Genomic DNA, 15,482 nt, shown 5'->3' on the forward strand with positions numbered 1-15,482 from the left:
TTCAGTCTCAGTGAACTACACAGTGATTCTTTTTGCGCTTTGGCTTACATCTTATTTCTACTCCTACATGAATAATCCAAAAGACACCGTCCTCATTTGTAACAACCGTATCTGATGTAGAACAAAAGAGATTGAAGAGCATTCAAAATGTTTATTACATCATTTGAGACCAAAAGTGATTAATCACAACTGGACTTTGCAAATCAATCATTGGAGGAAGTTCCCTGTCTGGACCTGGTTTCACTGTAACAATGCAGCTTGATAAAGTTTATTCAGGTGTGATGGACGGACGGACGGACGGTTTTATTCAATAACGTTCAGCTGCTGTGCTGTTCGTTGGTTGTACTAAATCCAACAAGTGTGTCTCAGCTGTTTTTCTGTTTTCCAGCCCTGATAGAGGAGCCACTCAGAGGAGACCACCAGCAGGAAATATCCCGGTGACCGTCAGTCCAGAAGTGCTCAGGACATTGAGACAAACGACCTTGTCTGCAGGTATGGGATCATCAGTAAACTGGATTCGTGAGGTTTTGATGATGTCACTGTAGAATTTTCATTAATAACATAAAATGTAACTGAAAATCTGTTTGGAGTTCAGTCACATTTCTTCCTCCCACGAACTGATGTAACCTCAGCTGGATTTAATGAGTTTATCAGTCACTAGTTTAACTGTCACAGCAACACATCCATAAATCAGCTGCGTTTGCATTATTAGAACTTTCTGTTTGTTCGAAACATCATGCAACTTAACTTAAACCAATTGTTTTATTTTCAGGAAACTGGTGGAGTAAGTCTCCTGCTTTTTATATAAGTAACAAATCCATTTATGTTATTATTTTCAATAATTACATGTCAAAGAAAACACTATTTCTATGGCTATTTTACAGCTTTCAAGGATACTTGATGTTGTGCCTATAGACAAACAGAATAAATGTTACATTTAACCTTTAAAAAAAAGAAGCTTGTTTGGTGATCCAAATGTGAATTAAAATTAACAATATGGAAGAAATTGCTGCATTCGATTGCAGAATTAACCATAACCTCCATCTATCTTCCATAGCGGCTACTGGAGTAAATCCCAGAGAACTTTTTAAATCAACCTTTTACTGTGCCTGCTGTTTAAACTGCTGCCAGTCAGAGTCCGGTTTGATATCGATCCTGGAAGATAGACGCTTTTAATCTTCGTCTCGATCAGACACGTTCACACTGACGCTGCATCCCAGCGCCAGGTCAATCACACACTGTTGTACTCAATTACTGTCATTTATAGAATCACCAATTAGACAGTATTTTGGGATTGTAGAAGAAAACCTCACTGCGGAGGAAACTCACACACGTAAAGGGAGAACATGCAAACTCCACAGTGGGAGGAGACAGTTTACCACTGCACCCACTGGAGATGGATGGAGACCGTCTAACAAAATGTGTTACCAACTTTTCGTCCTGCTGCCAGCATAACACACACACACACACACACACACACACACACACACACACACACACACACCCACAAACTTGTTCCGATAAATTTTCCAAACTGCCTTACTAGTCAGCAGGCGTGTTCAGCTTTCACGTTGGAATAAATCACAGCCCGTAATGTTCAGTGTGTCAGATTCAGGGCCATTTTTTTTAAGCCCCGCAGCAATTCTCTGGTGACATTCAGCCTGTTTCTTTTTCTTTTTTTTTTTTATTCTCTAAACGTCGCCTGAGTGCTCTGCTCTCTCTGTCTCAGACGTCTGCGATGACTAACTGGTCATTTAGGAAAAATACCCATTAAGAGAACACACTACTGCCACTTCTTCTTCCTCACCTTTACTTCCTCTTCTTCTTCATCCCGCTTTCCCCCGTTTTAATAATTCCATTTTTCAGGTGATTAGCGATTGTCTGTGAACCAAATCGCTCTGTCATTTCATAATCCGGACTGTAGGCTATTGGAGGAAATTTGCATCCAAGTTTTTAATATCTGTATAAGGCACGCCGGGGTTTTAATGTCAATCATAACCTTATTAACGCGGGGCTCAGAGCAAGAGAGATCGCCATGAGTGACAACAGTTTACGTTGGTTAAAACCCAGAAAAAGGCGACGTGTCTGACCTACTGAGCGATCATGTAACCTGCTCAGGCATTCGGCTGCGTGTGTCGATGTGCTGCAGGGCTACCGTGTGGGTGTGTGTGGGTGAGTGTGTGTGTGTGTGTGTGTGTGTGTGTGTGTGTGTGTGTGTGTGTGTGTGTGTGTGTGTGTGTGTGTGTGTGTGTGTGTGTGTGTGTGTGTGTGTGTGTGTGTGTGTGTGTGTGTGTGTGTGTGTGTGTGTGTGTGTGGTTATGCACTTCTAATGTTTCCAGGCTGTACTTGTCTAAAGTGTCACGGCTGGTTTGTGTGAACGTCAAACATCAAACTCCCAAAATCTTCTCTTGTTTTGTTCTGCAGGAAGCCGCAGAGGCAGCCGAGACGGAGCCAACGTAAGTTTGAAGAGTCACAAACAATCACATGAAACGGTCCCGGTGAGGAGTTTAGTCGTGTAGTTACAGCTGTATTAATACAGCGAGCCGAAAAGATTACAAATATTGTATTTGTGATATAAACTCACACATATGAATTCATTCAAGGCAATAAACTGTTTTCATTTCATGCAGCACTTTGCCAATAAATCCAACTTTGACCAAGTCTGTACAGGATTACATTCTTCTTCTCGTTAAAAACATTTAAGATATGCCTCATCCAAAAAGCTTAATATGACATGAACCTTAGTTTTTAACCTCTAACCGCATTAGTGGTAACTTCCTTCTACAACTGATGTTAGGGTTACTGTAATTTGTGTAGATTTAACTAATGAAAGTGGTCATTCACATTCTGAGAAGATCTTAAAAGTGAGCATTAAGCACAAAGCAATGATCAACTGTTTACATTTTTCTTACTTTTTACTGGTACAAAGTCTTCAGTGACACAGTCTGTGTTTTCACTGACATTTTACCAAATGTGTAAATCTTGTTTGCACACTTTAAGCCAGAAGATTTTACCACTGAGTACATGACTTATTGAACAATATGAACATGAACTACGTCATGAACATCGACTTTATGTTACATCAGGTGTTTAAAGTGCACTGATTTATTATAGTGACGTCTAATGGCTTTGTGAAATGAGTTATGACCCTAAAACTTAAAGACACAAACATCTGCAATCGATTTAGTTTAATATTTAAAAAATGAGCTCATGTACGGTTTTGTTTGTTTGTTAGTTTTCTTTATATTTCCATTTTTACATAAGTTGAGCTAAACCATCAGCATCACAGAGGGTGATTGTTGAATATCTGCAGACTCATGAGTAAGAACTTGTACTCCTCTAATGAAGTTTGAAGTGTTTTTATGTTGAAATGTATTAGTTTATAACAGGAAATCCAGCATTTAACTTGAATGCTGAATTAATTAGCAAGCTGTATCTTTCTATATTATCCAGGCAGCATCAATTTATTTCTGTCACATATGATATGTAATGATAACTGTTCAGCCTAGCCGGGTAATCTAAGCAATAGTAACTTATGCATAATTAAATTCAGCATAATTTAAAAGTTAATTATACCGTATCTGGCGAAGATGAACACACATGCATTTTGCAGCCATGATGTTCAACATGACAGTCAACCTTCCTGTCAATCACTGTTGCCCCATAAAGTTTTACACAAGTCACAAAGTAAAAGCCCTGAAGTGTATTGTATGTCGTTTTATTGCTGCAGTCCTTAACTAATCCCTCAGATAACATAATTAATCCTCACAAATGAGGATTTCCGTCATTTTTTTTTCATCATAGATGACACTAAATTGAATATTTAAGGCTGTTTAATGAAAAAAGGGAACAATTCCAGGCTCTTGTTTGGACAGCGTTTAGCTGCTAATGGATTGAAAATCCAATCTGGAAAATGAAAAGTGTTGAATAATCTAGTTTAACTAAGCAAGAAGTCAAATCCAAATTATTAGCAAGCTACTTGGTGCATATGGTACTGAAATTATGTAACTGCATTGAAAGTAGGTTTCTGAAAGGGCAATATATATAGAGATTTTTTTATACGTTTTTATATATTTTCACAACAAAATGTGTTTCTGTAGATAAAAAAGTATGTTTGTCCTCCTTTCATTCCTTTTAGTCATGATTTTTTTTTAAATTATGATTATTGTTATTATTGTCTAAGTCACATCAACTTGCCAAATAGACCCTTCTTCTTACATTATTGAATGAGAAAGTGATCCAGATGATGACGTGTCTGTACCTCTGTGTGTATTTCATGTTAACCAGTGTCATCATTTGTGTTTCTCCTCCTTCAGGACGACGAAGACCCCGACATGCTCCACGTGGTCCATTTAGGAGTAGTTTGACATTGCACAAAGACTCTTAAAAAAAAAAAACCCACAGCATCTCACCAGTACCAACCTCACTTTGTTTCTCTTTTAATATGCGTCGTCGTTCACCTGAAATCTTATCTCCAACAGGATCTAAAACTGCTATTGCACGACGCCCACACAGAAGCTTTTTTATTTCTCAGACCTGTCACAGTGCATCTGTAAATTTCAGAGAGAGAGAGAGAGAGAGAGAGAGAGAGAGAGAGAGGGAGAGAGAGGAAAGAAATGAATCGAGGTTATTTTCTGTCTTAGTGAAGGTTAAAGGAAATGAACCTTAAAAAAGAAAACAGTTACACCGGTTTCCTCCTTTAAAAACATGACAGAAAGTGTTTAAAACCTCACCATTAATCAGCCTGGAAAAATAAAGAGTTCTATTATACTTCCATCACTGCTGATATTGGATGTTCCCTGCTTCCTCTGCCTGCCTGCCTGTGTGTGTGTGCGTGTGTGTGTGTGTGTGTGTGTGTGTGTGTGTGTGTGTGTGTGTGTGTGTGTGTGTGTGTGTGTGTGTGTGTGTGTGTGTGTGTGTGTGTGTGTGTGTGTGTGTGTGTGTGTGTGTGTTGGTCGAGATTACGGGCCGCGGTTTTATTCATGAACAGGAGCCAACCAGCGACTTTAAAGCATCGCGCGGAGCCCCTTTCCTGAACAGCAGCCATAGCCGTGTCAGAGCTGTCGACGCGCTGCGCTCACCGACTAATCTGACAGCGCCGCGCGAGCCCTAATCCCTCACTGTATCGTAATCTATTTACTTTGCATTCTAAGAGGATTTCCACCAAAAAATATACAAGAAGCGATGTTGGAAATGGACAGAAGATCAGCGAGGATGCTTTTCTGCTTCCCCCTTTTTTTTGTTGTTTTGTTTGCTTTTTTTTAAATAAAAAAAAAAAAGAAGAAGAAGAAAAAAAATCATTGTGTGTTTTTTGGGGAGTCAATCCTCTGCGAGAGGGCCGGGTGAAAGGAATTACATTTCTGACTGATACTAATACTTCTCTTATGTAAACATCAAAATGTTATATTTCCCCTCTGATGATACAGTCACACTGCAGAGGCAGCTGGAGATAAGTGGCATCTGTCGTTGCCTTTAGTGCATCTCTTGACACGTTTATAATTTACAAACCAAGGCTGCATTATCTCCTGATTGTTTGACTTGACAGCTTGGATAAAAAGCTGCAAAATCGCTTAACAGGCAGGCACCGTGTTCCTCCCATTGCTCTGATGGCCTACACAGAGGGCCCCTTTTGACATGCGAGCAGTGAAATCTCATACAGCACACAAATGAAATTTCATAATACGGAAAACAAAGTACGAGACCAAACGCTCTCCTCAGTTACCCTTTAAGCAATTATGTCAGCTTTGTGAAAATCCTAAATAGTTATGCTTCATTTAAAATGTGGCCGGCAGCTTTTATGGTGCAGCCGCCTCCGATCTTTGCCATCCGAGATGACTCGCAGAGATAGGCTTATTAGTGGTATTAACATACTGCGCGGCGCGCTGGAGCTCTGGAACGGCCTTGTTAACATTTGGAAAGGAGTCAAGCCTCCAGCACTTGCTATTATCCAGGTTATCTGTGTGTGCGTGTGTGCGTGTGTGTGTGTGTGTGTGTGTGTGTGTGTGTGTGTGTGTGTGTGTGTGTGTGTGCGTGTGTGCGTGCGTGTGTGCGTGTGTGTGTGTGTGTGTGTGTGTGTGTGTGTGTGTGTGTGTGTGTGTGTGTGTGTTACCCCTCCCTCTGTCCTCTGTGCAACAGCTGTGCTGCGTTCGTCTAATGATGGTCCTGATTGGACTGATTCACTCTCCCCTCAGGAGGAGGAGGAAGAGGAGGAAGAGGAGGAGGAGGAGGAGGAAGAGGAGGAGGAGGAGGTCGTCATACGATTTACAGGTTCCCGATCTCCACAATTCAGATCCCCCAAAACATTACAAACACGTCAGGCCCATTAAAGACATCAAACAGTGATTTACTTCCCGGTGAGAGTTTTTCAGGAGGGCGTTGACTTTCTTCAGTCGATTCACCTCACATGAGCGTCACACTGCTTTCATGTCCTCTGGACAAATACTTCTTCATCGCAGCCCTTCCTGGCTGCCTTGAGTGTGTTTCTGCTCCCGTTGAGCAGACGAACCGTATAGCACTAACTGAATTTCTTCTTCCAACTCGGAGCACGTTGACTTCACTCGTAAAGTTCTGATTAACACACAAAGTCATTCGTCTGTTTTAACAGACATTCTAGAAAACTGGGATCCTTGTTTCATCCTCACGTCCACCGGGCCTCAGCGTGATGAAGCAGAATGCATCATGGCTTCTAATTCTATCAGAAGAGGGATCTATTTTTATTCATTAGTGTAATTACAGACAACTGAATCTTTGAAAGTGCTTCCAATGGCTTTCCTCTTCTCGTGATTCGTGAATCCAGTAAGATTGTTTATCAGGCTGCTCCTGTTCTCCTGTCGCAGTGAGTCAGTCTGTTTAATCTTTCAGTGTTTCAGACGTCAGAAACTCTTCCAGCTACTCAAACCTGGTACCTCACGCTCAAAGTCACGTACTGTCCGGAGGAATCCGTTCGTCTTACTCATCTGAAAGACGTTCCTTTGCACATTTCGTTAAAATTTTTTAAGTTTCTTTTTACGATATTTGCATTCTATCTTCAGTTTGATCTGTTTTTCACATCAATATCATCTCGCCTTTAATATTTCATCTTGTTTATTTGTCTACCTTAAGGTATTTTTAATCCATTTTTAAATTTTAATAATCCCCCCCTAGTTTTACATTTGAAATACCTTCTTTTAATCATTTTTGTCTTGGTTTTACTGTTTGGGTTCATCTTTGTGAATCACTTTGAGCTGTGAGTTGTTTTAAACTAACTAGGGCTGCACCAATACCACTTTTACAAGTGTACAAGTGAGTGCAAGTACTTGCCGATACCAAGTACCGATACAAGTACCAAATAGCCTGATTACTAGCAGCAATGATAGATGCTTTAGGAAGTTCACCAGTTAACAGGGAAACCTATTATTCCAAAACACCAGCGAGCTCTGCTGGTCCCAATGTCTCTGGTGATTAAGTTGCTGGTGATGTACGAACTATCTTTCACCTCCTTGTGATATTTTGGCAGAACATAGTTTACAGACTATCTTGTGTTTGTCATTCTCAATAATAAATGAGAATCTCCAAATCGCAGACATCGATCGCGCACCTGCTGTGTGACGTTACCGATGCATGACATCATGTAATACTCATCGGGTTGTATTGGGGATCGTTTTCCGAGTACCAGTCCTCTGTGTAGTATCGGACCGATACCGGTATCGGGTCGGTAGGATTTCTAATGTTTTCTCCTCCCGGTTTTTGCACCTGATGGATGCATTTATCTTAAAATGTGAAAAGAAAGTGTTCTGGAGCAATCCACACAGTGAGCTACTGCAAATGGCTGTTATGGAAAAAAAAAACACATATTTAATGTATTTTTTTGTAAATAAAACATTATTGTGTGTTTGTTAATACATAGATAATCTTTAAGAATTCATAAAGTCCATTTAGATTTTTTTTTTTTTTACTTAAGAATGATGAATTATGTGTGATTTTGCTCAGTTTTCAGTCACTTTGCAAGAGATTTCATGGTATAATTGTACACAACGGTGTCTTTTTATGCCGACTTAAAAGAAAAAAATATTCCCCATACCTCAACTATAACCTATGAGAAATAGTTTTTACATTTTTTTTTCCTACAGAAGCAATCATGAGACCGTGGTTTTAAAGGTCAAAGGTCACAGGTTCACCTCGTTCCTTCAAACCCCGTGTGCAAACAGAGAAAACAAATAAACGCGAAGGAAAGAGGAAGCGTCAGCTCGTCCTCGGTGGGAAACGCTGAAGCCTGCAGGGCCAGCACACCTTCCACAAGACAAGTCCCGACTTGGAGCGAGGGTCCGCTGCATCTTTCCACCATGAGATAATCCGAGCCCCCTCGTCGGATGCCTTTCTAATCCATCCCTCCTTTCTGTGACGCAACCGGGAGAGCAGAGCGCGGGTACCGGGTCAAACCGAGGCTGAGGCCGTCCGACGTGAAGCCAGACCGAGGAGCTTCCACCAGTGCCGACGTGTCTGATTTCCCATCAGCTACGGGAAACAAGGAAGGAGGCGTTTGACCTCGCAGCAGAAAGAAGACGCTCACCGTCGCCGCCTTCCTTCAGAAAGTCTTCATATGATATATGTGTTACAAAATACTAGTTGCAGAAGCTGTGCGGCAATCAACCACAAAACTCTAGAAGGCTGGAGTAAGAATTCTGTCACTGATCTCCACGTGATCATGCTTTTCTATACAAACTGGTCATGTGACCCACGCAGCCAAATGGAAACGAGAAAGAATGATGCAATTTATAATCCAGACATTACGGTAATCTGTAATTTACCGCAAAGGACAAAACTAGAAAACATTAAAACCACCTAATGATATCATAGAAGACATAAAGTCTTTGTGTATCATAAGACAGGAAATAAATAAATTTTGTCTATGAAATTACACAGATTGTTCCGTCTCATTTTATGTTTTTTTGTAAATACTAATATTTCCGGAGCTGAAAAAATTGAAAATGCTCAACATATGACTGCGTTCACTATCGTCGGCATACAACTGAATCTCTGACTCCATCCGAGACTGTTTGAGGTATTCATACAGCTGTACTTCATTTTACTGGAAGGTTTATAAAATTAGATGTAAATAATCCCACTCTTTACCTAGAAACAGACACGTTTAGTATTGTAAATGTTGATATTTATGCTTTAATGTGTTAATGTTTTAAGTATCGTGCAGCGAGCAGGTTCAGTGTGGTGTCATGAAGCTGCAGTGCAATTTTTGTTGTTTACATTCGGTGAGACAGTATTGTGCAGTTTGTGAATAAAACAAAGCTCGTGTAGATTTGTCTTTAAGTTAAATGTCCTTTTTTTTTTTTATTCACTATGAGTCCAATTGCACAACAAGATAAATTCATGTCTAATAACTGCCAGTTTGCTGCAAGACGTGGCCATCGGATGTAATATAACAGGCCGCCCAACAGAAAACAAGGTGAATTAAACCGCCAACACTCTTCAGGATGGAACAACCAGCCTGTTCCAGCTTTAAGTCGGCGTGAAACAAAAGGTCTGGGATGTTACAGACAGACGTCAAACTGCTCTGCCTGTGTCCTCTGCTCAGCTGAGCCTCCACTACCCAGACCAGCGTGGAATTTCATGAATGCTCTCCGAGCCTTGTGCCACAGGGGCGACTAAGCTGCTTTCCACGCTCCAGCTCGGCTGCGTTGACCACCTGGACTCGACTGTGAAATCCCCTCCTGTCGGACCCGGCGCCGCGCTCGGCCTCTCCGGGTCTGTTTGCAACCGGGACACGTTTAAGAATCGCAGGACGGACGTTCGAGAGAGGACAACGCGCCAGCTGCACAAAACCGGCTTCCTGAAGCCGAACAGTCAAACAAGACGCAGGAGCTGTGGAGGAGCAAAAGCAGGAGAAACCAGAGACGGAGGCTGGAGCTACACCCACGACGGTGTACAGTTGACCCCAGATTAACCTGGCAGGTAAATATAATCCTCCTCTGTATCACCTCTCGCTCCTCACGCCGGCCTATGAACACACCAGGATGCCAAGGTCTGGCGACCGTCGACAGCCAATGAAAGACGAGCGCGAGTGTTGTGGGTTTCTTTTTTTTTTTTTCTCTCTCTCGTCCTGCATGGAAACGGAAGACAAGAAAACCGCCCCAGCATGCAGGCAGCTATCAGTGCATCTGCCGGCCCTTCGAATCTCTCTCACACTGCCTTATCGAGGCCTGCGGAGGTCTCGCAAACCAAATAGTGGAGGATCAGTCCGGTTTTCTGCCTTTATCTCTCTGTCTGTCTCTCTTTCACTTTCCCCGATACCGATCGCAGCCACTCATGCAAAGGCGGTCCAAGCGCGGTTCCAGTTCATTTCCTGGACAAAGTGTGAACAAAATGTCAACGGTTCTCCAGCTGGGGCCGCGTTCAGGCCGCGTCGCCGCAGCGGGCTGGCGGGCCCAAAAGGTCAAACGTCCAGACGGCGTCGTGGCGTCGCGACGTCGCGGCGCGATCGATCGGCTCGAGGCGTCAGGCCCTCGGCTCGCGTTAAAAAAAACCCAACACCGATCACACGCGCTGGCACTCGCTGCTCGTTTTCTTCGACCTCCCATGAATCCAGCCGCATGAAACGCCTCGGACACTCCAGTCCAGAACGTTTTCCAAAGCTTCCGATCCGACCAAGAGCCGACAAAATAGAAAGACGGCGAATATTTTCATCCTGGCGTTGTTTTAAAAACGCCTCTCCACCTCAAATCCTCATGAAGCACTGAAACTATTCACAACACGTCTTAAACAAAGAGAGGAACTATTTGACTCCGTGGTATCGACAACTCCATCGCACAGAAACCTCATTTTGACACGAAGGCCGTCCGTCGCTCCAGAGCTTTACAGTTCAGGCGAGGCCGAGTCTACAAGTCAGTGTGTTTCGGCTCGTTTTTAATCTGCAGCGTTATGGACGAATGTAAATACATTCACAGTGGGTTTCAGTGTTGTTCTGAGGGGAATGGTTGTAATTATTTTCATGTAGTGTTTGTCACTTAAGAGTCATTTCAGTGAGTCTTAAGTGGCTTAAAAAAATTTTAAGTCAGTTTTACAGTAAACTACACTGTTAAAAAGTCACTTTTATGAGCTGTCATGAGGATAAATCATCAATATTAACATAAAAAAAGAGAAAACACTATTTGGTAAAACAATTCTTGATTTTAACTCAAATTCATGCTTTTGAGCATGTAAGGTTTTTTTTTTCTTTAAAAAACATATTGCTTATTAATTTAGTTTCTTTGTGAGAAATAATCCCTGAAATTTGTAAAAAAAAAAAAAAAAAAAAAAAAAGCCCAAAACAACTTAAGCTACTAGAATAAGCAGGAGTTTGCAGATTTATTTTCTGGAGGCTGTTTGGAGTTTAAATGTTTACTGGGTAAACATCTACAGGACAATGGCCAGACTGAAAACAATGTCATGTTTAAAGTTTAAATTCACAGTTAGAGTTTTTGTTTTTTTCCCAGACGCACCTTCAGTTTGAATTTTGCACTTGTGAACAAAAATTCTACGGGTTTTTCCTTTTTTTTTTGTTTGTTTTTTTTGCGCAATGCCTTTTCTTTGCGCAACCCCCCCACCCCCTCTCCACAGAGCAGGAGGATTTCAGCCTTGGAGTTTTGGCTCCACTGAAGGCCATAACTTCTCTCATCCCAGATTTTAATCCCTGCTTTGTTCGCTCTTTGTCCTCTCCCAGAGCAAGAAATCAGATTAAAATCCGCCTCCTTGTGTTTTCTGCTTTGATTTCTATCAGCAGCTGTTAAATGACAAAAAACCTGTGACTTGGAGGCTGAACACAAACGTCTCCTGCGCGTCCGACACGTCGCTCCGCATGCGCGCAGGAAACACTTAATAACGGATCTCTCTCTCTCTCTCTCTCTCTCTCTCTCTCTCTCTCTCTCTCTCTCTCTCTCTCTCTCTCTCTCTCTCTCTCTCTCTTTCTTTCTTTCTGCGCTTTTTGTCTGGAAAGCGGCCTGTCGGGTGTTTGAAGGTGAGCAGCTGCCTCAGCAGACCTGTGGCTCTCCACAAACTCCTTAAACAAGCGCGCAAGATTGGGCGCAAATGTTTGTTTTGATGCAAATCCGAACAAATCCTCCGCTGTCGCTGGACGCTCGCTGCGCTGTTTGCGCGTCTTGGCGCAAACATGTTTAATGTCCCGGTCAGCAGATATTTATTCAGCTGCTGCGGGACTCATTTACATAAAGGGACAGAATATAAAGAGGGATGGAGAGAGCGAGAGAGAGAGCGAGAGAGAGAGAGAGAGCAGCGGAGCGTGTGAAACAGACCGAAAGTCGAGATATTAATTGATCAATGTGATCAACTTGATCAGTTCTCAGCTTTTCCACCCCGTGAACCTCCACAATGTCGAGTTTACATTTCTGCAGGGAGATCAAAGTGTTAAACACAGAAACTGATCAATAATAAAAAAAAAAATTAAAAAAAAAGATGGATCAATCCGAGCTGCCGATTTGTTTTCAATCTATTTCACCTAATCTCGTTTCATGAGATGCAACAATAATAAAAGATAAAGTAATGACCTTTTTGACTCTAAACCGTTGTGGCGTTAACGCCTATACTCCTTTACACACTTTACACATTTCAATCTATAACAAAGTTGTTAAAACGAGAAAGAAATTGTTTTTTTAAAAGTACAAATAAAACTCTTCCTCTTACGTATTAATCCTGTTTGATGAAAACAGCATGTTTGTTGATTTCTGCATCTCAATGTGCGTTTTGTGAATACATGTCTTCACTTCGGCCATTTCTTTAAATATAAAACTCACTGGGATCTAATGACTCGGGTCATGTTCAACACATCAGACAATAGTTGTTTTTTTAGCAACAAACAGAAAAGAAGTGAAGCTACAAGCAGGACTGAATTAAAAGAAATGTAGACTTAGAGTGAACTATTTTACAGGCATATGAGCACAAACATTTACATGTGAGCATTGATGGTAATCAACACGCAACTGGGGTCTGAATCAGGAATAAAGTTTGTTTTTCTCCATGTAAATAAGGAATTTTAGGCTTTTTTCCCCGAAATATAACGGCGAAATTTAACACATGAAGGAAAATGTTTTTCTGTTTTTTTATGTGAAGATTTGTTATTTTTTTACCTTATATGAATATATACACAAAAAGGCAAAGGTTGGAAAAATGAGATAAAATTTTTTTTTACAAATTAAGGCAATAAAAACAGTTGCAATCAGAAAGTAAAAAAAAAAAAAAAAAAAGCCTAATAAATGTATTTTTATTTATTTTAACTGATGGAGTTTGAGGGAACTGATAATACATAATGCATAATGCCATAACGACACATTAAGAAAGAGAAAAAAGAAGATTATTTTTATATTTATTTTTGCTTTTGTTGTTTTTTAACAGACAAAACTTGGATGAATGAGGGAAAATATTAAATTGTGAGGGAACTGATTTGAACTCAAACTGGGGTGAAGTTTTGGGAAGAAAAAGTTTTTCTGTGAATGTGAGTTTGTATTTCAGCTTTTCTGACCTGATCGGACAGAAAGGATTTCACACGTTTTTCTAAAATAGAAATAGAATAGAAAAGAAATACTTCGACAGGAGAGCAGGCAGGAGTAAATTAAAAAATATGTATCTATTTTTTTTTTTGGGGGGGGGGGGGGGGGGGGGGGGGGTAATTTTTTAGCTATGAGGGGGTATATGAAGGCACTGATTATACAGACAACTGAGGCTCCAGTAATAACCATTTATGTGTGGACGAATTCTTATTTTTTCTAATTTAAATGTATATAAACAGATTTAAGCTGCAGAGGAATGAAGGACATCGTTCAGGCTCCAAAAACAGACTTTTCTATATTTTTGTTCAGATTTAGATTTTCACATATAAACAGACAACGATTGAATAAACGAGAGAAATTGTAACCGATAAAGACAGTTGATTGTATTTTAACTGGCGCGAGGAGTCAAAAGGTTTTCTGTATTTTACTGAACATATATCCATAAGACTGTCCGGATATTTTCAGATGAAAATTCAAACATTTGAAGTAAAAACAAAATAAATCAAAAGCCACTTTGAGCTGCAATCAGGCGGAAGTTAAAGTGGAACAATCGAGCTTGGAAACATGAAACAGGAAAACAACCTGCTCCTTTCGGGGGGTTCATTTGTTTCTTCTTCTTTTTTCTGCACAAGGACGGGGTTTTTTATTGGGGCAATTAATTTGCATGGATCGTGTGTGTTGTTGCTCTGCTGCTGCGGCCTTCGTCCACAAACAACCTTCCTCCTCCTCCTCCTCCTCCTCTCCTCCGCTTTTTATATAACCCCCACCCCCCGAGCGTAACGCATTAAACACACACACACACACACACACACGCACGCACACGCACACACACACTTTACATGTGACCCCCTAACCTGGCCCCACCTACGTAATTACCGCATCAGAGGCGGTGAAATTCCTGCGGGTTGTTTTGGGAGAAACGCGCAGCAGTAATTATCACGCCATTACTGCGCTGCGTTCAATTACGCCTCGATCAAACGTCTCCCGGCTCGAGATCTTTTAGGGCCTTTTTTTTCTTTTCTTTTTTCTAAAAAAACGCAGAAGTTAAAAAAAATAATAATAATAAAAAAAGAGAAGAAGACACTTCGCCTCCCCCGAAGCAAAGCGGAAGACGTCAGTATTTCAATTTGACGCAGACACACAGAGGATTAAACGGCCGCCCTCCAAAAATGGAAATGCGGGTCTTTGCGTTGCGTTCACGGCTTGTTTTAATTACGCACTAATTTGCATTTACCCGGTTATAATTAGTTGGGAGCGGGTGAAAACAAAATCAACAAGGTTTTTTTTTTTAAAAATAAAAGTGTGACTAGTTGAAATGAGAGGACACCAGCTTGCTGGAGTTTGTAAATTTGCTGCTGTGGAGGAACAAATTGACTCCCTGCTGGGAATCAAACTGAGACAGAGAATAAATATGACTTAACGGATCTTTATTGGATGAACATGTATGTAAGGGTGGTCGCCTTTAAAAGATACATTCAACATCTCACTGTCATTTTTGGAGCTAAAGAAAAAAATCTTAATAATCCACATTTCCTCTCCAGTGTTTTAAAATACTTTGACTCCGATATCAAGCCAAGTGCTGCGGTTCAAACATGTCCAATGTCACGACAATGCCCCACGAGAGGAGGTCTGGCTTGAAAACGTAGAGGCTAGAATAATAATAATTAGAATAATAATAATATTCGGGGAAAAAAAAAAAATGTCGCCTGGGCAGCAGCACCAGGATAGTTCTGCACCTACACTGTTAGATTTAGAGATTTCAGAGACATTTCAAATTGCCCAAAACATTATTATTTTTTTTCTTTCTGAGTAAAACAGTGAATATAAAAAGCTGAACTTTATGGCCAATTTTTGTTCTCTTTGGAATATTTGGAAAGATTTACATACAGGGGGGGGTTTTTTTCTTCTTATTTTTTTTTTTTTTTTTTTAAACTCCCAAAGTGGTAATAA

The 15,482-nt window shown here is 40.8% G+C and overlaps 1 protein-coding gene across 1 annotated transcript in view; it reads left to right on the forward strand.

Annotated features, from left to right (window-relative positions):
- wdpcp (WD repeat containing planar cell polarity effector) overlaps window positions 1–4,780 on the forward strand; it is a 100,136-nt gene extending 95,356 nt beyond the window's left edge. Inside the window, exons 16-18 of the mRNA XM_080482149.1 lie at window positions 389–492; window positions 2,425–2,456; window positions 4,317–4,780. Coding sequence (XP_080338275.1) covers window positions 389–492; window positions 2,425–2,456; window positions 4,317–4,367 — 187 coding nt within the window. The 3' untranslated portion in view covers window positions 4,368–4,780. The remainder of the gene's footprint in view (window positions 1–388; window positions 493–2,424; window positions 2,457–4,316) is intronic.
- Window positions 4,781–15,482: the final 10,702 nt, after the last annotated feature.

Source organism: Lipophrys pholis, assembly GCF_963383615.2.
Source record: "Lipophrys pholis genome assembly, chromosome: 15".
NCBI lineage: Eukaryota > Metazoa > Chordata > Actinopteri > Blenniiformes > Blenniidae > Lipophrys > Lipophrys pholis.